Consider the following 24372-nt stretch of genomic DNA (forward strand, 5'->3'; position numbering starts at 1 on the left):
AATTATTTTCTTGAATTCCACGCTATAGTTTCTCTTCTTCAAACTCTGAACCTTCCGTGCAACGCAGAGTTGTGCTGGAACACTTATCGTGAAGAAATAACCATTTAACGGAACATAACAGCACCTTCCCCAAATCATCCAAAAATTCCAAACCCTAACTCTTGATTCTTGATGGCGATCTTGTTGGGCGAAATTCTCCAAACCATGGAGCTGTGGCTCAAATTGATGAAAAAGCCGCAGCCGGAGGCCTACGTCAACCCTAATCTCGACCCAGTTTTACTGGTTCCCGGTGTCGGCGGCTCCATTTTACACGCCGTTAGCGACCCCGATGGGAGCCAGGAGCGCGTTTGGGTTCGTTTCCTCAGTGCCGAGTACAAGTTGAAGACCAAGCTTTGGTCGCGTTATGATCCTTCCACTGGTAGACCTAATTTTTCATTTTACATAAATTAAGCACGTTGGAAGTTGAACTGATGCTGGTTTGTTTCATCGGTTGCTTATTTATCTGAAGATTTTTTCTGATTAAAGAAAAGTAAAAAGGTTAAATTTGATCAGCGTATGTGTTATTTTTTTCTTTTAAAAAATTTAAAATTTCAGCTTTATGTGGTAAAATACGGAATTGTGCTGTGTTTTTTTTCTCCCTTACCTATAATTAATTAATGGCCATAGTTAGTCAGGGAAACAAGGTATTGTATGATTGAAAAATGACGTATGTGGATAAACGGCTTAATTAAGTTTTTGTTTGATAAGAGTTATTCCAGTGAGAGCTTATCTCTTTTGAAGCTTCCCCATGAAACTCGTTGACCATATTTTTGGTTTAACATGTAGCACTATTTGATTCTCATCAAGCAAAAGCTATAAATAGTAGCTTCTGAGTTATACTTTTTATGTTATTGACATGAAAATGTCACCTGACTCACGAATTTGATGTGCAAACAAAAGCTAAATAAAAAGCTTAGGAGCCACTTTCAAAAGCTTAATTACATTTTTAGCTACTTCTTAGTCAGCCTTCAATTTTAAGCTTGAGTTCTGTATGATAACTCCAAACAAGCTCTGCAGAAGCTCTTCCAAATGGCCCTGCGCGTACCCAAGCTTCTGTGCCTGCCCAGTTTATTTATTTCTTTACTGAAATCATGTGTTTTGTGCTGAAGAGTGTGCTATGAAAAAAATTGAAATTGGTGATCTGAACATACACAATAATCTTCTTTGAAACCAGGAAAAACTGAGTCCATGGATCCAAATTCAACAATTATGATTCCTGAAGATAGGCATGGACTCTATGCAATTGATATTTTGGACCCTGATTTGGTATGCCTGTTTTATACTGAGTTGCTTATATTTGCAACGCAGATAACCAATTTATTCATGAATCGTATATAATTCTTTTGAGCAGATGATTGGAAGTGAGGGTGTGTATTATTTCCATGACATGATTGTTGAAATGCGTAAGTGGGGATTTGAAGAGGGGAAGACACTTTTTGGCTTTGGATATGATTTTCGCCAAAGCAACAGGTAGCTAATTAAAGAAATTCAAACATCCTACTCGGCACATATGTACAATTTATGAGATTATTTAACTACATCTTTCTGCATGTAAAAACTATCTCATGTTTTTTATGGAATTGATTCTTTGTAAAGAATTCACTAGTTTTATAATTTGTTTTATTTTTATTAAAGGAACATTTGTCTGAAGAAGTGAAATTTTGATCAGCCTAAAGTGAATTATAATTGTCCAAATGGAATTTAATCTGATTGATGTCTCTCAAGTGTTTCTTTTGATTATTGGTTTACTGGTGGTTTGATTTCTCACCCAAGGATAAGATCTCTAACAAGTATTTACTCAAACAAAGTGAAGGCAATTTTTCTTACAACTTCTCTGTTTATATCATCTAGGTTGCAGGAAACAATGGATCGGTTGGGTGCAAAATTAGAGTCAATTTATAATGCTGCAGGGGGGAAGAAGATAAACATCATTAGTCATTCTATGGGTGGTCTTTTGGTCAAATGCTTCATGTGCCTGCAAAGTGATGTAAAACATCTCTGATAAGCTTCTTATTTTGGTTTTATTTTATCTACTGCTGATACATGACCATATTTTTTTGTTACCTTCCTCAGATTTTTGAGAAATATGTTAAGAACTGGGTTGCGATTACTGCACCATTCCAGGGTTAGTAATTCTATTTTGTATTTATCAAAAGTATGGACTTATAATTAAGGATATTTGATGAATGATTCTTTTAGCATTTCAATGCAATTTGTAATGATAGGTCTATTAGAAATTTGTTTCCCTTGTTTAGTATATTTGAAGGCAATGCCATATTTTCTTCATATGCTTAAATAGTTAATGGAAAAACATAGTGCATAACAGATCACTACTGTCTTTTCACTTGATTTAACCTAGATATGATTTGAATTGTATAATTTAATAATTTTCTTTTATTGCTTTCATGTGTTCTGTTTCATCTGGTTAAGGGTTTTCTATTTATTTGTTTTTGCAATGGAAAGTGCATGATGGTGTAGTTATACAATCACATTCATGCAGGTGCACCTGGAAGCACCAATGCTACCTTTTTAAATGGAATGTCATTTGTGGAAGGATGGGAACAGAACCTTTTTATTTCCAAATGGAGCATGCACCAGTTGGTATATATCAGTTATTTGTTTTCTGGATTTGTTCTTTGAATTTGTTTATCCACTGTGTCGGCAATTTATCCTTACCATTCAGCAATGGCTACTGGCCAAAGTGTGGATTAAGTGTTTATTAACCAGTCTGAAAATATTGAAAAGCAGTGATGATGACCTCTTCCTGAATCAAAGTCAAATAACGGAATTGCTTAATTACTAACCACACTTCACAATTATGTTTTCTAAAACTATGATTACATTAGAAGGAAAAATAATTTAGTGACCTAATTTGGTAGAAAAGAAATATAATGATAGTTTTCTCTGTTATTATTTATGGTTTTGTAAAAGTTATTTTATTAATGGATTGCTTTTCATCTTTTGTATGATCTTCTGATATAGTCTGCATGTTCTGATTTTCCAGTGTATGTGTTGTTGGATGGTCTTCTCTCTTTCTGTTGTTTGTGCTGCTCCCTTTTGAAAAAAGATTATCTAAAGCATAGTCTTGCATTGTTTTTGTATGCATTTTGATTAATCGTGTTCTCTCTTTCTAATTTTTGTATTTAGATACTTCAATATTGTAAATTATTTATTTTAGTTTGTTCCAATCACAGCTTATTGAATGTCCATCGGTGTATGAACTGAGAGGTTGTCCTAATTTTCATTGGGAACATGTTCCTGTTCTGGAATTGTGGCGTGAGAGACATGATTCTGAAGGGAAATCACATGTTGTTCTGGAGTCATATCCACCATGTGACAGCATTGAGATTTTGAAGCAAGCTCTTGTAAATAACACTGTAAGTTAACTGTGTTAACTTGCACAGCATGGACAATAATGGAACTTCATTAAATTTGAGTATGAAATTTCGATGAAACTGAATGCATTATAGTTTAAATTTTATTTTTGGAGCATTGGACACTTTTTGCTGTTGACTAGTAAAATCTACAAATAATGATTAATGGATAACTTGGGATGGAAGAAAACATAATTTAAAGATGCTTTGCCTTTTTCATATCTAGAGATGAACTTGGAACTTTAACTTGGTCTCTACCCTCTCCTAGTTTAAGGAAATATTTAGAATAATTTACAGTTACACACCCCTTGTGATTTCTTGACATTGCACACAACCGCTGTACTTTTCTATTATTCACAACAACTTCTCTTAATGATTTTCAAGCAATTAAAGGGTTAGCTTAATGTATAAAGGGTGTTAGTGTAATGCATAAAGGATATCAGTGTAATGTTTTCAAAACAATTAATTAGGCAGTGAACGGGTAGAAGAAATGATGATATTGGGAGAAACTTAACAAAACTGCTGGGAGTGTCAATTTAATTTACTCATCTTTATTTATGCCAGGGTCGGGGAAAGTGGAGTGGTGGATTTCTGTAGAATACATTAATGCATTTAAGGAATGCTGGTGTTGTTGCTATTCAAGATCTAGTCATCTAGGATGTTTATTTATATATATCTCTAACTGTGATCCAGGTTAATTATGATGGTGAGGATATATCCCTGCCCTTCAACTTGGATATCCTTAATTGGGCAAACAAAACATGGGAGATTCTATCTTCTGCCAAACTTCCCTCACAAGTTAAATTTTACAATATTTATGGGACCAATCTTGAGACACCTCATAGTGTTTGGTAATGCCTCTATCAATTCTTTGTATATTATCATGGTTACCCTTGAACATGCCAATATTTATAATTCTTTTGGAAACATGTGAGTCGTCACTTGACACAACTATCATTCTACAGTTTTGGGAGTGGGGACAAGCCTGTCACAGATCTGCAGAAGCTACGTTATTTCCAGGTCAGTACATTTGTGATTGTGTTAAATACTTGTTTCATGATTCATGCTTTGTCTTGAATGAGACGGAGAGTTGTATGGTATGGTGCACACAATATCCATTGCCCAGGTTATGCATTATTATTTTTATTTCTGAAGGAAAGTCCGGATCCATCTGCATTTTCTCCGTCTGTATTTGATTAGTCAATAAACTGTAGGCTAAGAGAATTGTTAAATTTAAATAATTTGTTTTTAAAGCCCTTGTGGTATGCCTGACTTTGGAACATGACAACCTCTTGACTTCATAACGTTATCTCACTTATCTTTCTGGTGTGATATAGTTCAAGTATTTTTATTCGATAATCTTTTATGCTAAATCTTTGTAAATTATTTCTCCACATCATATGTATACTTTTCTTTGCTTTGGTAGACCATGCTTACTTTTATCTTTCTTAAAACCCAGGCCAAATATGTATTTGTGGATGGAGATGGAACAGTTCCTATAGAATCAGCCAAGGTTTGCTTATTTTCCTATATACGCAATCCTTGTACAATTGATATGTCTGATCTAATTACATGTTAGTTTTCTTGATATTATGTGGCATTACTGTTAGGAGTAATTGAGCTAAAGCCCAAAGTATATTTTGATTAAACCTAAATGCAGGCTGATGGTCTTAATGCTGAGGCTAGGGTTGGAGTGCCAGGTGAACATCGGGGTATCCTTCGGGAGCCACATGTATTCCGGCTTATCAAGCACTGGCTGAAGGCTGGAGTTCCTGATCCCTTTTACAATCCCCTCAATGACTTTGTGATTCTACCTACTGCTTTTGAAATGGAGAGGTATAAAGAGAAGGGTGTTGAAGTAGCATCCCTAAAAGAGGAATGGGAAATTATTTCCAAGGACCAAGATGACCTGAGTAATACATCGGATAAAATTTGCTCCATATCAGTTTCACATGAAGGAGCCAATCAATCTTACTCTGAGGCTCATGCTACCCTGGTTATTCACCCAGGCACTGACAGTAAACATGTTCAACTGAATGCTCTGGCTGTTTCAGTTGATGCCTTGTGAATCACATTCTGTTGAAGTACGACTAACTTGGAGTGGAGGGAATAATTTCTTTATAATTCATTATGGTTGGCATCTCTTGTGTGTATATAGTGATATTCTTTTGATTTGCTGTGCCATATTCCACTGTTTCATGTATGATATTTGTGAACCTTCTGTATCTGTTGTGAAAATGAATACCATCTTCCTGACACTCTTGTATATAATGTGAATCGTATGAATACCGTATTTGTGACATTCTTAACTTCCTATGTCAATGGCGGCATGCTATGTATAAAGTTCGTTTTTGTATATACTTTTTGCATTTTTGTACGTTTTTCTCCAGTATGTTTGTATTTTATTTTTGTTCAAAGGAAAGTTTATTTTCAGTAAAGAGGAAAACAAGAATGGAGGCAAGGAATTTTTTGAGCCCATTTCCTGCAACCATGGTATTTCTTGGTGGTAATCTTTCATTTATTTGGAAATGTAAAATATACATTCCCAATAGTTGACGAACATTAATGCAAATATAATTAATTAAAAACTAGGATTGAAAAAATTAATATATATATATATATATATATATATATATATTTATATGAATAAAAATAACATAAATCATTATATACCTACAACTTATTTCTCAAACAAATACACACAGAAAACAACAATGAAAACATCTAATGAGTTAAGATAAAATATAATTATCATAATTAAGAAACTAAAAGACTAAATAGATATGAACAGTTGGTCCCATATATATTAATAATAAATATGGATAAAGTTATTTATTTAACCTTGATGTCTTGAATTAAAAAAATATATATTTAAAATAATAAAATACAAATACACAAGAATTAGTCCATAAATATTAATAATAAATATGAATAATTTGATTTATTTAACATTGACGAGTTTAATTATTCTTTTTACCTTAAAAAAATCAAATACGGATATTACATACTGACGCACCCTATTTTAGGCGCCCAAATTTGACTAGTAAAATTTTGAGATTACTTTGACGATTCCATCTTAACAGTAACTTAGAATTTATTAAACAGTTGTGAATAGAAGAAAAAGAAAGAGAACCATGAGAAAAACAAGTTAAGTAGAAAGTGTATGTTAATTCTTTGGTTTGATGGAAAGACCTTGAATGAGAAGTCCAGTTTTCCACATGCCACCTTCATATTCATACATGGAGATCTCCATCTGGCCAGCATCTTTTTCAGAGGCCACAAACTCACCTACTCGAATCTCTATCCATCTTTCCCTTGACTTGTCCATTAAATTTTCCCTTTGCTCTTGTTTCCTCCCTCCAGGAAGAACAAGTCTAACATTTATAGGAATTTCCCACCCTTTAGCTGAATCTTTCAACATCACAATAAATGAGACTTGATACAAAACTCCTGGTGAAACCATTCCAATATCAAATTTCCCATGCACTTCTACCCAGCATACCTTTTTCAGTGTAGCCAACTCTATCATGCTACCACTGCAACACACGTAACAAGTTTATCTACCAAGTTTCTCTCAATTATGCATATATTTATATTTATAAATTCGTCTTATTTATAATTTAACAACATTATTACACAAAAACTTTTTATATATACTAGAAAATAACTTTTTTTCTAGTAATGAATGCTTACCTTTCTTCTTTCTTTTGTTCCCATGTCCAATAGTTTTGATTTTCTGCCCAGGTGATTGAGAGTGCTCTTGCATACAACACGAAACAGTTGCTGTTGGACTTCTTCTCTACCCAATATTTCTGTGCACAAATAATGTTAATCACACCAAAGATTGTTCAGTCAGTAAATCATAATCTTAAATCGAGTTATTATCTCAAACTCTAATTAACAGCACCAACATAAAGGATAGTTCAAATAATCATAAAACTTTTATGACTGATTTAACCAATATGAAAACATATCTTTTTGAATTTGGTTATTAAAGTGTAAGAGCTAAAAACCAATTTAAATTAAACTTCTCTTCTTAAAGACACTTCTTATAGACATGTCCATTTATACAAAGAGCTAACATGAACAAGTAACATGAAGAGAAGTTTAATTTGATTTTATAAAAGTAATAGATTTATATTTTCTTATATTTAATATTTTTTTTTATGTAAAATTTTCAATACAATTTTTTTATATCACAATATATATATATTTTGAGTGTAGGGGAAATATTAAACTCAATTATCAAACAACAAATTTTTTAAAATATGTTTTGGATGATTGTAATACCATATTAAAAAAATAGAATTAAGTGTAATTCAATTATAAAAAAATCAGTTTATAAAGTAGATACTTTGAAACTAGATGACATTGAACTTGCCTTTGTTTTGTGAGCTAAGAACACCCCAGCATATAGCTGATCCAACAGGTTTCCCCAGTTGGAAGAATTAGCAACAGGAGAGTCTGCATCCTTGAGTATATGTTCATAGTTGTGTGGGATCGGTCCTTGAAAATTCCATGGTTTAACTGGCATCGAAGATTCAGTTTTGGCATTATTTACCATCTTTGTGGTATTCTTGGAGGATTTTGTGTTGCCTTCAGGCGACAACGACCACGATTCCCTTCTCGCAGGTTCATGTGGTTGTGGTTGTGGTTGTGGTTGTTGCTGTTGCTGTTGGTGGTGTTGTGATTGTAGCTGAAACTGTGTTTGTGATTGTTGTTCTTCCTGAGAGTGAGAAGCACCCATTTTTTCTTCTTCTACTTTCCTTCCTAATCTTCTGATTATATAAGGTTTAGAACTTATTCTATGTTACCTCTCAGCCATTCTTATTGCTTCTTCTTTTTTTATTCCATATGCTCTATGATAAAGGAGAGATATATACAACTTATAACCACTTAAAGCTTTAATTAATAATTATTAAAGGCTGACATATGGTTGTAGAAATATGACAATATTCTTATCTATTATTTATTATCACATTTATTTTTCTTTCTCTCTTTTTCTCATCTCTCCTTGTTTAGGTCCGAAAACAATAATTTTGTTATTAAAACTTGAAATCCTCGTAAACTTGAAGGGTATATATCGAGAAAAACGAAAAAGATATTAGATTAAGAATAATTTGTGTGAAATTAATTACCTTTTTTTTATATATTTGAGTCTAGAGTAAATATTTATGATGATAGTGTAATCTTTTTAAATAAATAAAAAAATAACAAGATAATTAAGTATGTTTTCGTTATTTGGCTTTAGACCATTTTGAAAATATCTATTTTGGAAACATAAAGTTTTTAAACATTTTTAATAAGATTTGTATTGAATTTATCTTGAAAGCTTTATCCGGAAAGCATAAGAATATTTTATAAAGCTGTCTGGAATGTCTTTAAGCAAGAAGTTCAATTAATGTGTTATATTCCTTCGTCGAAAGAATGTTAAAGACGATAGCTTCACATTTCTCCGTTAAAGGATAAACACACTGTTGCTGAAATTGATTTACTTGGGTTTTTTGAAAAGTTATAATCTTAAATAAAATAATTTTAGAAAAGTTCCTTTTATTTAAGTTATCAATCATGATTTTTAATTTAAATATTACAAATAAATACATTAAGAATGTAAGAACCGAGAATTTTAAAGACTTTGGAGTGGATAGATGTGTGGGAATAATGAGTCTGAATGATTTATATTAAAATAATATTACTATATAAAGAAAAATTTCAAATGTTCGTCCCATTTTCTGATACAACCATTTCTTTCCAAATCTTCTCTTTTCTTTTCTCCTCATTCTCTCTAAAAATTTCTCATCTTACTTCATCTGATTTCAATCAGACCGAACTTAAGTAATCTTGGAGTCAAAAACATCATTTTCCACCGATCAAAGTCTTGTTTAGAGCTAGTAAGTCTCGATTTCTTGAGCTCTTGTGAGATTTCGAAACTTTTTGACACATGCAAGCTAAGTTTCTGGTTGCATGTGTTCATCAACTTCTTCTTCCCATTTCTGATCACATTTCTGGTCTTTTGGTGGTCTATCCTCATCAATCAGGGAGCTATAGGTGTTCTTGGGATTTTCTGGAAGTGTGAGCAAATTTCTGGAAGGGTAGAAGATTCCGTTCGATTAAGAGGTAAGGGAAGCTAGTTAATTTAATTGTCATTCTATGTATGAAATTACTGTTTGGATGGTTGCATGTGTGTGACTTGAATGTTTGATTGAATTGTGTTGAATTTGTGAATGTTGGAACCTGTGAACTGGTTGGAGTTTCTCTGCATAAGTGTCTGGTCTGTTCTGATCTTAAGGAAGTGGGTATACGAAAATGAGAGTTTGGGGTTGGGAGTGAAATCTGGTATGAGACTCTTTGGGATGATGTTAGAACGATTTTAGGTACCTTCGGATAGGCGTAAATGGGTATATGAATCATGTTTGGAGGATTAGAAGTTGGAAAGTTGTAGTAAATTAGTGAAGATAGTTGTTGATCATAATTCTGCAGATATTCTACAGAATTATGCAGATCGCCGAGTGTCATTCATTGACCTTTCGGCTTTCTTCTTGTGTTCGGTCCTAACTGAGTTCTACTTCTATAGAGCTTTTCAGTTAATGACCGATCGGTCGTACTAATATTCTGTTTAGTCATAGTAATCGGTCTTAGTGGGGTGTTTGGTCTTTTAGTAGCGATCGATCTTAGTGGGGTGTGTGGTCTCTTAGTAGTGATCAGTCTTAGTGGGGTGTGTGGTCTCTTAGTAGCGATCGGTCTTAGTGGGGTGTGTGGTCTCTTAGTAGCGATCGGTCTTAGTGTGGTGTGTGGTCTATTAGTGCGGTCTGTAGTTTTCTTTGGCCAACCCTGCTTTTGCGTTCTGCGTCTTGTGCTTTGAGGTGGTGGAGGTTGAACGAGAAATCAGAAAGGCATTGGTGGGGTAGATGAGTTTAGGTTTGAGGGAGAGTGAAAGGAAGAGTGAGGATGATACCTTCCAAAGCATCGCCATTTTTGTGATTTGGGAACACCGCAAGGATCCCACTATTCACTCTTTCTCTTCACTCATTCCTCAACTTCCTTCCTTGCTTCAGACCCCTAGAAACACGAAGAACCCTAAAATGGATAGTTGGAACCCTAGGAAAGGGGGAAAACATAAAATGAATCGATTATTCGGTGTGAAATGGAGATTGAACAGTGAGAATGGCGCTAATCGAAGAATCAATCGGTAGAATGGTGTTTAATCGGTGGAAAAGGTGAAAAATGGATTTTAATCGGTGAAAACAAAGGGAAAAGCGAAATGAAAGAGAAACCCTAACAGAGTATGAGGTTTGGTGTTGGAGGAGATGCGCAAGATAATGAAGACGATGATGATTTGGTGAAGAAGACAAGACGATGATGATTCGGTGAAGAAGACGAGACGAAGACGAATTGAGAAGACTGCAAAGTAGGGTAATTTCCTTCGTGGAGTGAAGATAAAAAATCGATAAAAAGCCCTATACGCCTTGGGTCTGGGGGAAACCGAGGCCTAAAAGGCTCTCGTACTTCGCTCTACTGCCTCGGGTCTAATTGGAACTGATATTGTAGGTCAATTTCAAAAAGTTGTCAGTGGAAGACTCAAAGTTAGGTGGAAAACAACAGAGCATTACGCCTTGGTTTGGCCATTAACCGAGGTAATTTGACCTTTATGCCTCGGTTCAAGAGGAACCGAGGCCTATAAATTCGTTTAAATTGTAAAAATGCCATCGTCTTTACATATGCTTCGATTTTCTGGAAACCGAGATATATTACCCGTGTTCTTTCCCGCATTTTGCACTAGTGGAAGGAGAATTCCAAGGAGGAATGTCTCAGTGATTTGTTATCAATTTGGTGGTAAAGTATGAATATGGACAGAGAAATCCACGACGTTCATCCTGACATTCTAATGATTACCAAGTCTCAAGTAGAAATGGGTAAGTCATGTCATGAGAATAGCAAGAGGTCCTAGCCTATAGAGTATCTTAGGTGAGTTATAACGAATTAACCCTGGGTGGCAGCTGAGGGTGTTCGAGTTACTACACCCCCGGACGCAGGAACAACCTCAAGCTACATATTCATACAATCCGGATGGTCAAGTCAAGTGTTCGGTCATTGCCTGTAACGTATGGTCGGTCATTTTATGCTTGAAATGTTTGGTTGACACATGCTTATGTATTTGTTTAATTCGCTAGTATAAATTAAATTACTCTAGCTTACCCTTTCTTTTCTATGGCTTGTCTTTGTGTTTGTTTCTCTTTTGCGATGATCACTTGAATGATGTGAGCTTAGGGATACAACTTTTTTAGTTGACTCATCTGAAGGTTGTTGGTATAGCAGCGGTATAAGAGTATTTCGATCTTCAAGTGAAGAATTTAGTTCTTCATAAAAGTATAGTTCTGTTCTTTCCTTATCAATGTAATATTTCATTTTAGTAAATTTTATATTACTAAATTGGGATGTTACAAAGAATACAAATTGATTAGGGTAAAATCATTCTTAAAAATATTTTTATATAACATTTTTTTAAAACACAATAAAGTTCAATTTGTTCATATAGATAGAGTGATAGAGTCGAAATGGAAGAATAACTAAAAAAAGTATATGATGAACTACAATTATAAACGAACAACTTAACTTTGAAATCATTAATATAAAATAAAGCTTCAACATCGCGTTCAATGTCAAAAAAACAAAAAAAAATGACGTTAAAAAATGATTGATGTTATTTTTGTAAATAAAAATTTAATTAAAACGTTGAAATTTAGACTTTTTTGAGGTCAATTGGTTATTGGATGTTGCAATTTTCAAGTTTTGAAGTCATATTGAGTAAATTTCACTTAAATATTTGGCACGAAGGTGAAATGACTCAGGTATGATGTTGAATGTCCTAGTTTCAGACGTCAAAAGGCTATAAGACGTCGAAATACCACTTTTCAGATGTTATATATTAGTGAATTCATTAAAATAATTTAGGCGAGAGGTTGAAAGTTCATTCACTTTATCTTTGCGTGCGACTCTCTTCTCTACTCAAACCTTCCTTAGACGAAGCTTTTGGCACCAACACATGTAATCTTTCTTTCATTTTATACAAATGCACATTGATTAACTATCTTAGATATTATTTTCGTTCGTATTGACCTATTGGTTTCGTGCATAGGTACTCTTTGGATCATAAGCGCATTTTCTTTTCTCCCTCACTGACGACAACAATTTATTTTCACAAACCCCCCTTCAAGAAGGTTAATTTTTGTTTTGAAGAAGGTTGAACTTGTTGATATTGATATTGTTAAACTTATTTGTTGTATTGTTAATATTGATATTATTGAACTTGGTTCATACACGTTATACATCCAAACTTATGGTAAAATTTAGAGTATATTCAAAACAACTTCAAATTACTTGAAAATTAGTTCAAAACACCAAAATATCATGAGAAACCCACACAAAAAATTATAGATCTCGAACTTCAAAATCTAAGTATGTGAAATACTTTTACAAAGTTTGGATAAAACAAAAAAAAAATTGACGAAAAATAGAAAACAACCTTTTTTAAAAAATATAGAAGAAACATTCGGCTACATGATTGAAAATTTTTTAATACTACTAATCAACCAACCAGAGAAAATGTTATGGTTGCTCAAAAGATATGTCACAATTGACTTTTTAAATAAATTTTATATTTCATAGATACCCAAACTAAGGGGATTTTTTCCTTGAAATAGGAGTTTTAAGGAAAGGTAAAAAATATCCAACAAAAAATAATAAGCATAGCTATCAAAACCAAAAATCACAAGTTAATACTACTAACATGATTCACTTGTGATAGCTTTTGTTTATAGTTGGTATTTTCATACTTCAATTTTGGATATATAAAATTTCAAAATTGAACATTTGTTGATTTTATGCTTTTAAGATCTCGTAAAATTATAAAAATAATCACTATTTATTAAAAAAATAAAGAAATTGATTAATATGAAAAAAGATGATGTTGATTGACGTCAAAAATATAATAATTTTTTTATTTTCAATGTTAATTAACTTTGAAAAATAATAATTTTTGACGTTAATTAAGGTTTTTTTTTCAAAGTTAATTTAAGATTCTCGATATAATGTTAGTGTTTTTTTGACATTAAAAATCGTAAAACAATGACATTAAAGTTTTTTTTACTAGTGAATGTTATGAAATTATTAAAGAAACATGGAAATCTAAAACGTGATAATCATAAACAAGAAATTCAACCTACAAAGGAATAAAAGAAATCAAGAATAATGTTAGAAATTTAAATAAATTAAGATAAATTAGTAAGAAAGCATGATCAAGAATATGAGTATAATTTATATTTTTGCTATTTTCAGTTTTCGCATTATAGGGTTTAGTACAATGATTTTTGTCACCCTTAAATTACAAAATAGAAAACCTATATATAGTTAAAACTAACAGTATCTTTGCACTTACTTTTTTTGAAAGAAAAAAAAGCTCATTTGAAGATTTGCTTCTTTTTTTTCGGAGGGACACGTCCAACATGCATTTTCAAGTGTTCCACGTTCTTATATAATGGATTTATTCGTAAGGATGATGATCCCTCCACCTCCTCAACTTTTTTTATTTTCAAAATTATCCTTATGTTAAAATTTTGTTACTTTTACCATTTAGGATTTTATAATATATTTGAAAACTCTAATTTTACACACCTGCACCCCACTACCACATCTTTCGCGGATTTTTTCTTCTCTTTCCATTTTCGTTTGAGTTTTTCTTCTTCTTTCTCTTTCTTTTCGTTTATTCTTCTCTTCCCAATTGCTTCCATTGTTGTTGATTCCTGGTGTGGAAAAAGCGAATACACAGGAGGTGGTGGTCGCAGCGAGTACACTTGTGGTGGAGGCGAGTACACCGGCAGTGGGCGCGGAGGGGAACGGGGGAAGTACAACGGCGAGTACAATTGGTTGAAGCTCACATCAACACCGTCAAGTTCTTCAGCAACCCTATCTCCTCGGGGAAGCACGACCTGAAAGCGTTGTTCATCAGAATAATCTCGTTCAACCCCTTCATGTTGTCGATTCCAGTCGGCATGCAGCCATGGAAGCGATTGTTGGCCAACACGATCAGGGACACCGGCGAGTTGCCAAACTTATCCGGCAGGTCGAACACGAAGCTGTTGTCGTTGATGAAAATGGCGTCGAGGTCCTTGTCGAAGAGCTCCTTAGGGACCGTGCCTTCTGAATTTACTGTTGCAAGCTTTTGAATTCAAAGTCGCTACTGTACTTGCATGCTTGTTTTCAATTTTGTAAATTGAATTAGAGTACAAAGCATTTTGAACAATGAAACAAAGTTTGCCCGAAAGAAGAAAAATTAGGATGTTCTAAGGAAGCAGAGAGGGGAGGATGTACGGAACAGAGTTGACTGACTTGGCTCGACAGGTCAACGACGCTTCAGGGGGAGGCAGCGGTTACGACAATCGACGCTCTAGACGCTCCTCGACGCTCCTCCACACCACGATGGCAATGGAAGCTTTCAAATAAAAGAAAAACGGGGAAAAAACAAAACGTAAAAGAAAGGACAGGAAGAGGGGAGGTGAAACGGAAATGGGGAAAGAGAAAGAGAGTTTCGTGGGTGCTGAGAAAGGAAAGAAAGAGGGGAGGTGAAACGGAAATGGAAAAAGGGGAAGAGATTTTTGTGGGTGCTGGGCAGAAAGTAAATAAGGATTAGGGTTTCAAAATATTTAAAATAGGGTAAAAGTAAAAAACTTTTTATCTAAGGATATAATTAAAATTAAAATAACGTAAGAAGGTGAAGAAAAAATACAGTAGTGGTGGTGGTAGAGGGAATAACACTCTATTTGTAAATAATAAAAAGTAATTTTCCGATATATATATATATATATATATATATATATATATATATATATATATATATATGATCCATAAAAGTCACAACACATATAATAACGTGTGAATTCATCAGAGTATTTACTAAATTTCAATATATTTGACTCATTGATTAAACTCGTTGATAAAACTCATTACCTTCTAGCAAACCTTAAAAACTGAGTTCTATAATTGATTTTTAATTGAAGTTTAGATAATACCAATTGGATAAATATAAGTTAACACAATAACTTTTGTATTAAATATACTAAAAAAAAGAGTTAAGATTAAATGTTTTAATTGAATAAAATGTAAGTTACTTAACGCTGTCATTCAAAACCGTATTTATATATTTATTTTAATTTGTGTGTATCAAATTATTCTAATCAGACATTAACATAAATATTAAAAATAATTTCAAAAAATTTCTTTTTAATTTTCTTTTAAAATTAACCTTTGATAGTTGGTTAAGTCAATTCTATCATTATGCAAACTTAATTAATCAATGTTAATATGATACTAACACAAATATCTATTTATTACAAAAATTAAAAACAATTTTACATTTTTTAAATTTTAAAAAAGTAATCTTTTATGATCGTTTTAGATTTGTTTTATTTGATACCTGTTACGGTAAGATTCAAGAAAATAAGGGTTTTAAAAATAAAGTAGTTTTGAGGCTTTGGGTTTTTGTTTAGAAATTCTGAGTATATACTTTTATTAGAACATAATTATTATGTTATTTCTTTGTTTTTATATTTTTGCCTAGGGACAAAAGGGTCTTTTGTAGAAATTAATTAAGGGGTGGTTTGGTGTTTATAAACCCTATAAACTCTAAATCAAAGAGAGAAAACAGAGGAAGAGAGGAGATTAAAATTTTGGAAGAAGAAGAGAAATAGCGACATGAAACTCTTAGTGTAAAGGAAGTTTGTGGTAATTATGATTATTTGTGGTTATTGTTGGGTAAGAGTTTGTTCATGAATGAGCATAGGGTTTACGTATTTGTTATGAGTTTTCCCTATGAATGCATTATGTATGTTTTGTTGAGTTATCCTAACAAAGAGTTTGATGCTAAAGGAGAACAAAGTTATGATGCTTGGGAGTTTCCATGCAAATATATGTTGTAAGTGTTGGGTTATTGGGCTCCCTTCTTATGTTGATAATAGGCCAAATAATGTGGATCATTATGTCTCACTTTGTTTTATGGAGATGAGTTAGATTAGTAGGACACATTAGAGTCATTTGAAGAGAGAGAAAAGCAAGTGAGAGACAAAGAAAGAAAAGAAGTCATTCCCGCATAACATAAAACTTGCACTATTGTTTTCGTCGTTGTGAAATCGTTCACTATTGGAACGGGCTGAGTTTTGGACAGTGGGTTCCAGACGTATAGTTCTTCATTCTAACCATTTGGATCGTCAATCATGAGGTCTAGTTTGGGAGAAAACAACCTCACATCAACACTAGTTTGGAAGAAAACAACTTCACATCAACAGCTCTGTTTTGGAGAATTTCATAAAATTTGCAATTGTGTTTTCGTTGTTGTTTAGTCGTTCACTATTGGATCAGACTGAGTTTTGGATAGTGGGTTATAGACATATGGTTCTTCATTCTAAGCGCTTGAATCGTCAATTAGAGATTTAGTTTGGGAGAAAATAATCTCGCATCATCAGTTCTATTTTGAAGAATTTTCATCTTCTTGGTTCTCATTTATAAGCATTAATATGTTTAGTTCGTTTGGCTGATTGAAAACTCTACTTGGTGTTTTTATTGGAGACTCTTTTTCATCCTATCATTAGGGGTATAACATGTCAATGATTGGATTTGGATGATCCATGTGATGTATTATATGTGTTTGAGTATGTTTACGTGGGTGTATGATGCTTGAATGCATGTATGATGTGTTAATTATGTTTCCACATGATTTAGGGTTGATGTATGTATGTTTGAATGCTTGAATCATGTCCAAGATATGTTTCGATTCGACAATAATCGATTATCATTAGTTATAATTGATTATCTGCGCGTTGGTTTTGAGTGTGGTTTCGAGAATAATCTATTATCTAGGATGATAATCGATTATCCTTTCCTACATGGTATTTCTAGGCAAATTTTACTGGGATAATCGATTAACTTAAGTGATAGTCGATTATGACAGTTCATTTTAGTGAAAAATGACGAATTTGATGAAAAATGGACGTGAACCAAGCTTGAGGAGTTGTGGAACATGATGATAATAAGAGATTGATGTTAGCGGTTATGATTAAGGTCAGTTTGACTTGTGGTTGAGAGTGAAGTATAAGTGAGTGTTGGGATGTACCTAAGTATGTGGTTGATGAACATGAGAGTGGAGGATAAGTGTACTTGTTGTACGTAGTAAATCCTAGTTCTATCTGCGAATAGGTGCTTTCTTTTGCCTTGTGTGCATTGGAAGGAGATGATATGTAGGGAAGGCTATAGGTGGGTTGTAGGAGCGGCTACAGTCGGTGAGGTAGGGTATAGGAGTGAGATGAACTCTTTCCACTATAATATTATGGTACGATGATGGTCATGGTGTTGTTCATGACTGGATAGTCATGATGATGGTGTATCTATGATGATGATCATGGTACTTGAGATGCTCCAAGTTATGTTATGTTGATAGTGGTGCTACTATAATGGTTATAGTAAGTAATTAGCATGGGTGCTAATGAGTGGATAGACCAAGGATCTATATGTGAGATGTTAGTAATGACATCAATGGTTAGAGATCAATGATCGATGATCCAAATTCGAGGATTGGGGATCGAGGATCGAGTAATTCATTATGATTGAATTGTTTATGTTAGAGGATTAAGAATCCTATTGTTATTACTATTATATACGCGGTGTTTGATTATGGTTGATATATACAGAAGGTATGAATTTTGTTGTGTGTTTGATTAGGTTGATATAATAAAAAAATATGTATCTTATTGTGTGTTTGATTATGGTTGATATAATCAATATGTATGTATCTGGTTGTTATGATTGTTTTATATGTAGTTTATTTCGTACAAATTTCTTTTTGTGTGTCGCAATGATCGTATAAAGAAAGAGTATATGATATGATATGACAATTAGTATATAATTCCTATAAATCTGTCATCATTAATTACTGTGACAATGACTTATTTACCTAAGATAAAAAAAATAGATAGACTTTGCATAGCAGTAAAACTCAAATACAATAATAATAATAATAATAATAATAATATATCTTGCAAGGAGTCTAGACTAGATTTTGTAAAAATAAAAAAGATAAAATGTATGTTTGAATTTCCTAACTTGGTCGGATTTTGGGTAAAACATGTTCAGTTAGTTATAGAAAAGCAAAGTGTAGGGCTTCACAGGCAATAAAAAAATGGCGACAAGAATAACGCCGGCATATATGTGAAATATAATACGAATTTAGCATGATTGAACCTTGAATTTGATTCGCATCTTCTGTAAAAGGATGCAGTCATAGGTTTGACTTATAACCTAATTGGTTCTTGAAATAACTTGTCTAATTCGTTTTCCACCCAGCTTCCTACTTCATAGTCCTCATTTCTCTAGAACAACTCACTTAATCTGCCCCACATCAATTTCCTCGCTACATACAACAAAAACTAATTGTTTTAGTTCCTACGTAGCACACAAGAAGCCGGAATACGCTAAAGCACAAAAAGTGTGGCCCTTATCTCTTCATAATCTAGCCATAAATGCCTACACATTTATGTTCAGAGCAACCAAAGTCGTGACCTAAGAGACCATGTCGGCATGGTTGAAAAGTCTCATATATCTTGTAAGGTGAATTAAGGATCTAGCTTGAAGGGAATTGCAGAAGAAAATGGCGAGGTTGAGGGTGTTGTCTGAGCTTGACACAGCAAGAACGCAGTACTATCACTTCAAAGCCATCATCATTGCAGGGATGGGGCTCTTCACCGATGCCTATGACCTTTTCTCAATCACTCTCATCATCAAGATGATGGGAAGGATATATTACGACCACCGCAAGGGCGACGACCGCTTTCAGACCCCGCCGCTGGTCACCTCCGCCCTCGTTGCTACCGCGCTTCTGGGCACCGCCGTCGGTCAGCTCCTCTTCGGAAGGCTCGGCGACCTCAAGGGGCGCCGCCGAGTCTACGGATTCGCCTTGCTGTTGATGGTCTTCAGCTCCTTGGCCTCCGCCTTCTCCATTTGCATAAGAAAAACCTGCGTTTTCGTCACTCTTGGCTTCTTCAGGTTTCAAAATCTTAACTTCCTCAAACCCATACAAAACCTCTTTACATTCATAATCTTGGTCTCCCTCCCAACATTTATGTTGGTCTTTCTACAATAAACGATACAATTCATATATCAAAAGGTAGACTTTCTCACATCAAACTTATAACGGGTATAGTAAGTGATTGCCTTCGTTCAGAAAGTCGACTTTCATTAATTGTTTCAATTATTGTAATTCAATCTGGTTGAAGATGTTTTTAGCATGTTTTTATTGATAAATAGTAGTGATTAGAGAAATGTTTGGTTTGAGTTTATGATGAGAATGGGTTATATGTTTTAGGTTTATGTTGGGGCTGGGGATTGGTGGGGACTACCCTCTGTCTTCAACGATAATGTCGGAGTTTGCGAACAAGAAGACACGAGGGTCGTTCATAGCGGCGGTGTTTTCGATGCAAGGGTTCGGCATATTGGCGAGCTCAACCGTGACGGTGGTGGTGTGTTCCATTTTTCGTGCGGTGTCGAAGTCGTCGGAGGCTGACGTTGCATGGAGGTTGATACTGATGCTGGGTTCCGTTCCGGCAGCCATGACTTACTACTGGCGCATGATGATGCCCGAAACTGCCAGGTAGTTACCTGTCTCCATTGACTATTTTCACTTTTCACAAATTCACACTTTTTAATTTTAGTAATAATAATAATAATAATAATAATAATGATGATGATGATGATGATGATATAATTTTTCTTGCGTCCAACGAAAATGAGATAAATATAAGCTGTGTCCTGTGTATTTAATCAATTGCCTATTTTGGTGAGTGAGGAAGCATACAACCAAAATTTGACAAAGACAAACCGGTGATGATTCTAGTTGAGTTTCTTTCACAATAAATGTGTAAATAAGAAGAAAGACAAAAAAATAAGATAAGTGGTGTGGAATGAAGAGAGAGAAAATACAATAAATTATAAAATATGAATATGTAAATTCTAGTTGATTGAATGAGAGTGCACATGATTGGCTACATGACAAATAAAATTGTTTTTCTCTTCTTTGTTTCCCTCTATTTCTTTTCTTTCTTTCAAGAGAAAAAAAAATGGAGTATTATTATTCAGGTGTGCATGTTGAAAATTAAGCATTCACTAATCAAGGAGATTACACTATAAAAGAATGCCAGTTACAAGAAATTCCTAATTGCATCCAATAAAAGTGAGAAATAATATTAAATAAACATTTTCTAGTATTTATAATAAGCAAGCTAGTTTTTTTTAGAATAATAGTGGTAATTCTTGTAACTCCGTACCAAATCATCTAAGTACAGTACTTTTTTTGTTTTCTTTATCGAAGTCAAACATTTCGGAAATATTCATAAAAAAAATTGGCATGATTTTTACTTCCTATGACGATAACCCACCAGGTAACAGTTGGGCTGTGGGCAGGGGATAGGATATGATAACAAACACAAACATCGTAATACTAGGTTTAAAATAAGGAATTAAATATCCATTACAAAATCGTTTACAACGTTACTCCATCATCTTCTTATAAAGTAAGATTAAACTCATTTATAAATTGAATTAGATTTAAACTTAATCTTAGACGCTATCAAAATATATTATAAATCTATGCTCACTAGTGTTAGGTGGGAGAAGGTGTAATGAAAAGAATATATCATATGTATTAAGATTATGGACCATTATAATAATTATTGTTTGAAAGCGAAAGGAGAGGTAAATGTGGAATAACTTAAGTATAAGTCTAAGTTTTAAGTTTTGTATTGATGATATCAATTTATAAACTTCATTTTTTTACAGGAAGAAAGAAATAGAAGAATTAAAACAAATATTTTATTAAAAGTTAAATATGTTTTAATCTTTAAATTTTGATATAATTTAAAACTAAATAAATATAGTTTTTTTTTATTTAATTGTGTTGTATTTTTTACTTATGAAGACATTGAAGTTTTTATTATCATATTTTGCATTTTTTTAGTTTAAATGTTAACTTAAAGGACACAAATGAATTTCAATTTTACATCCAAATTTAAAAGATCTATGCTTTATAATTTGGTCATCTTTACACTTCTAGATATAAATTTATTTAAAGGATAAGAAAAACCAACTAAGTACAAAACCAAAAAAAGTGGCTAATATAATCTGAAAAATTCATAAAAGATATATAAGATATTTATTGAATATTTAAAACTGAAAAAATTCGTATAAAATATATAAGATATCTATCGATTATAATAAGAAAATTGAGCAATGTATAAAAAATAAAAATCTATAAAGTTAGTTTCTTAATATTTGATTTGAATGTAGTATCAATTTCTTAAAAAAGTTAGAGTAATATTTTATTTTATTTTGTCTTTGAGAGAAAAAGTAAACGGAATGTGACAGGGTAACTTAAAAAGATAATGTGAGAAGATATGAAGTTAATTTGTAATAATGTTTTAAAGTAAAATGCAATCAGATACACAGCGTTAGTGGAGCACAATGTGATGCAAGCGGCAAAGGACATGGAGAAAGTTCTTGATGTAAGACTGAGCATGATCGCAGAGGAATACCCTTTGCCACCAATCTCACATCCCTACCCTCTCTTTTCAAGGGAGTTCTTCCGCCGCCATGGTCGTGACCTCTTTGCATGTTCTTCAACATGGTTCCTCGTCGACATTGTCTTCTACAGCCAAGTTTTGTTCCAAAGTGAAATATACAAACGCTACCTCGACGAAAAGGGAAAAGTAGACATCTATAAGGAGGCTATTCACGTCTCTTGGATCCAAGCCGTTATCACAGTCTGTTCCACCATCCCCGGTTACTTCTTCTCTGTCTACTTCATTGACAGATGGGGAAGGGTCAAAATCCAAATGATGGGTTTTTTCTTCATGGCAGTCATCTTTTTCATCATTGGAATTCCCTATTACACTTTTTGGACTACTCCGGACCATGAAGAGAACAAATGGTTCATGGTTTTGTATGGCCTTGCTTTTTTCTTTGCCAACTTTGGCCCTAACACTACCACTTTCATAGTCCCGGCTGAGCTTTTTCCAGCCAGGTTTAGGTCAACTTGTCATGGCATTTCTGGGGCAGCCGGGAAGGTTGGGGCGATCATTGGCTCTGTGGGCTTTCTCTGGGCTTCTCATAAAAAGAGGGAGTATGGATACAGTAAGGGAATTGGGATGCAGGTTACCCTTATCATACTTGGAGGAGTGTGCTTATTGGGAATGGTGATCACGTACTTTTTCACTAGGGAAACCATGGGAAGGTCCTTGGAAGAGAATGAGGTTGATAGTCAGACCAATGAAGTTGAAGAACATAATAATCTTTGATTCCTTGCTGGCTGGGTGCGTGCGTTTAAGGTTGTACGTGCATTGTGGTGAATCGTCATTTTTTGTTCATAAGTTTTGTCTTATTCTGTACACTTTCTGTTGATAGGTAAAGGATATTATAATGTAACATTTTGAAGTTATATCCAGCAGCCATTATGGAAGACTATTTGGTGATTATTAATACAAATCCTTGATTTAGTGGATAGTACACGGAAGATGTATGCATCAAATCTTACTATTGGAAATAGATTTTTTTACAGCGAATGTCGTTTCTAATTCTCCAAATATAAAAGTGATGTAGTAACAATTTTATAAATAATAAGATTTTTCATATCTGTTAGACTAATAATTGATATAAAAAGTGGAATGATAACAAATTTATAATATATTAAAAAGTTTTACTGTATCGGTTAGATGTAAAACGAGTACAGAAATTTGAATATTCAATTATTTTAATTTCAAAACTTACATACTATATAGATTATTCACTACATCTCGTATAATATGTTAAATTTTCATATTCTTCTAATGTCCCCTCTGAGTTCTTTCTTGCACTTAGTTCTCGTGCTCACGTTCTTTCTCACACTCTCACTAAGTTTGCATTCCTTCGTGTTTGTGTTTGTTTTCCTCCATTGTCATTAACTATTGGACTTGATTTTCATAGTTGTTATATACATTTACATAAGAAATCATTTGTATGTAATTCATCTAACATACCTATGGATTAACCCGTATGTAATTTACACATATATATTCATTCAACATTATTTACAAATTATTTTGTATGTAGCTTACCTACGAATAATTTTGTAAATAATTTATTTAGCATTACATACAATACCCAAATAGTTCTTAAAACTTGAAATCAATATCCAAAAATTTGATGAATCAACTAAGTAAAGAAAATATAAAAGCAAGATCAAAGAACACCAAGATTTATATTGGTCTAACTTATCAAAAGCCTACATACAGTCTTCTCCCAACAACTTCAGTTGAGAGGCGTTCTACAAAATCAAATTTGAGTTGAGAATACAATGAAACTCTCGATTGCTATCCTCACCACTCTCAACACAATTAAGAGAGGAAAACAATCACTCTCACCCAATACAAGAGATTAACACCTTAAATCTCTAACCTGACCTACTCGCACAAGTGCTACACAATGTAGAAACAATGATACATTAATCAGAACACACTCTTCAAGTGCAAATTTATCAACAATAACAAAGTCCATTTGATCTTGAATGAATGTTTGAATGTATCACTAGTGCAAAATGAGGATTCGAACGCAGGTAATATGTTTCGGTTTCTAGAAAATCGAAGCATAAAAAAATGCGGTGGCATTTTCGTAATTTCAATGCACTTATAGGTCTCGGTTCAAGGAGAATCGAGACAGAAAAGCGTCTATTACCTCGATTGCTTCAAAATTGAAACATAAAAGCCTGCAAAATCCCATTTTGAATTTTTTTTAACACTTTAGTCATCGGTTAAGCAGATAACCAAGTCAGTATCCCTTATATTTTCACTTTACCCTAGTGCACTATTCTTCTTCTTCTCACGCCATACTGTTT

The 24372-nt window shown here is 33.4% G+C and overlaps 3 protein-coding genes across 3 annotated transcripts; 2 read left to right on the plus strand and 1 right to left on the minus strand.

The window, feature by feature from the left end:
* The first annotated feature begins 10 nt into the window (after positions 1-10).
* LOC124848158 (lecithin-cholesterol acyltransferase-like 4) lies at positions 11-5769 on the plus strand. The gene is made up of 11 exons (XM_047325806.2): positions 11-418; positions 1214-1305; positions 1391-1509; positions 1891-2026; positions 2113-2164; positions 2540-2640; positions 3234-3416; positions 4107-4264; positions 4379-4433; positions 4873-4926; positions 5074-5769. The coding sequence occupies exons 1-11, from the start codon at positions 172-174 to the stop codon at positions 5479-5481; spliced, it is 1605 nt and encodes a 534-aa protein (XP_047181762.1). The 5' UTR covers positions 11-171; the 3' UTR covers positions 5482-5769.
* Positions 5770-6489: 720 nt separating this feature from the next.
* LOC124848159 (protein PHLOEM PROTEIN 2-LIKE A1-like) lies at positions 6490-8184 on the minus strand. The gene is made up of 3 exons (XM_047325807.2): positions 7795-8184; positions 7107-7225; positions 6490-6949 (listed from the first exon to the last, which is right to left on the minus strand). The coding sequence occupies exons 1-3, from the start codon at positions 8158-8160 to the stop codon at positions 6580-6582; spliced, it is 855 nt and encodes a 284-aa protein (XP_047181763.2). The 5' UTR covers positions 8161-8184; the 3' UTR covers positions 6490-6579.
* A 10680-nt stretch (positions 8185-18864) lies between these two features.
* Positions 18865-23009, plus strand: LOC124830117 (putative inorganic phosphate transporter 1-9). The gene is made up of 3 exons (XM_088094985.1): positions 18865-19499; positions 19819-20103; positions 21946-23009. The coding sequence occupies exons 1-3, from the start codon at positions 19105-19107 to the stop codon at positions 22799-22801; spliced, it is 1536 nt and encodes a 511-aa protein (XP_087951111.1). The 5' UTR covers positions 18865-19104; the 3' UTR covers positions 22802-23009.
* The last annotated feature ends 1363 nt before the right edge of the window (positions 23010-24372 follow it).

This window comes from Vigna umbellata, chromosome 7 (assembly GCF_029865625.1).
Source record: "Vigna umbellata cultivar VRB3 chromosome 7, Vumbellata_1.0, whole genome shotgun sequence".
In the NCBI taxonomy this organism is placed as follows: Eukaryota; Viridiplantae; Streptophyta; class Magnoliopsida; order Fabales; family Fabaceae; genus Vigna; species Vigna umbellata.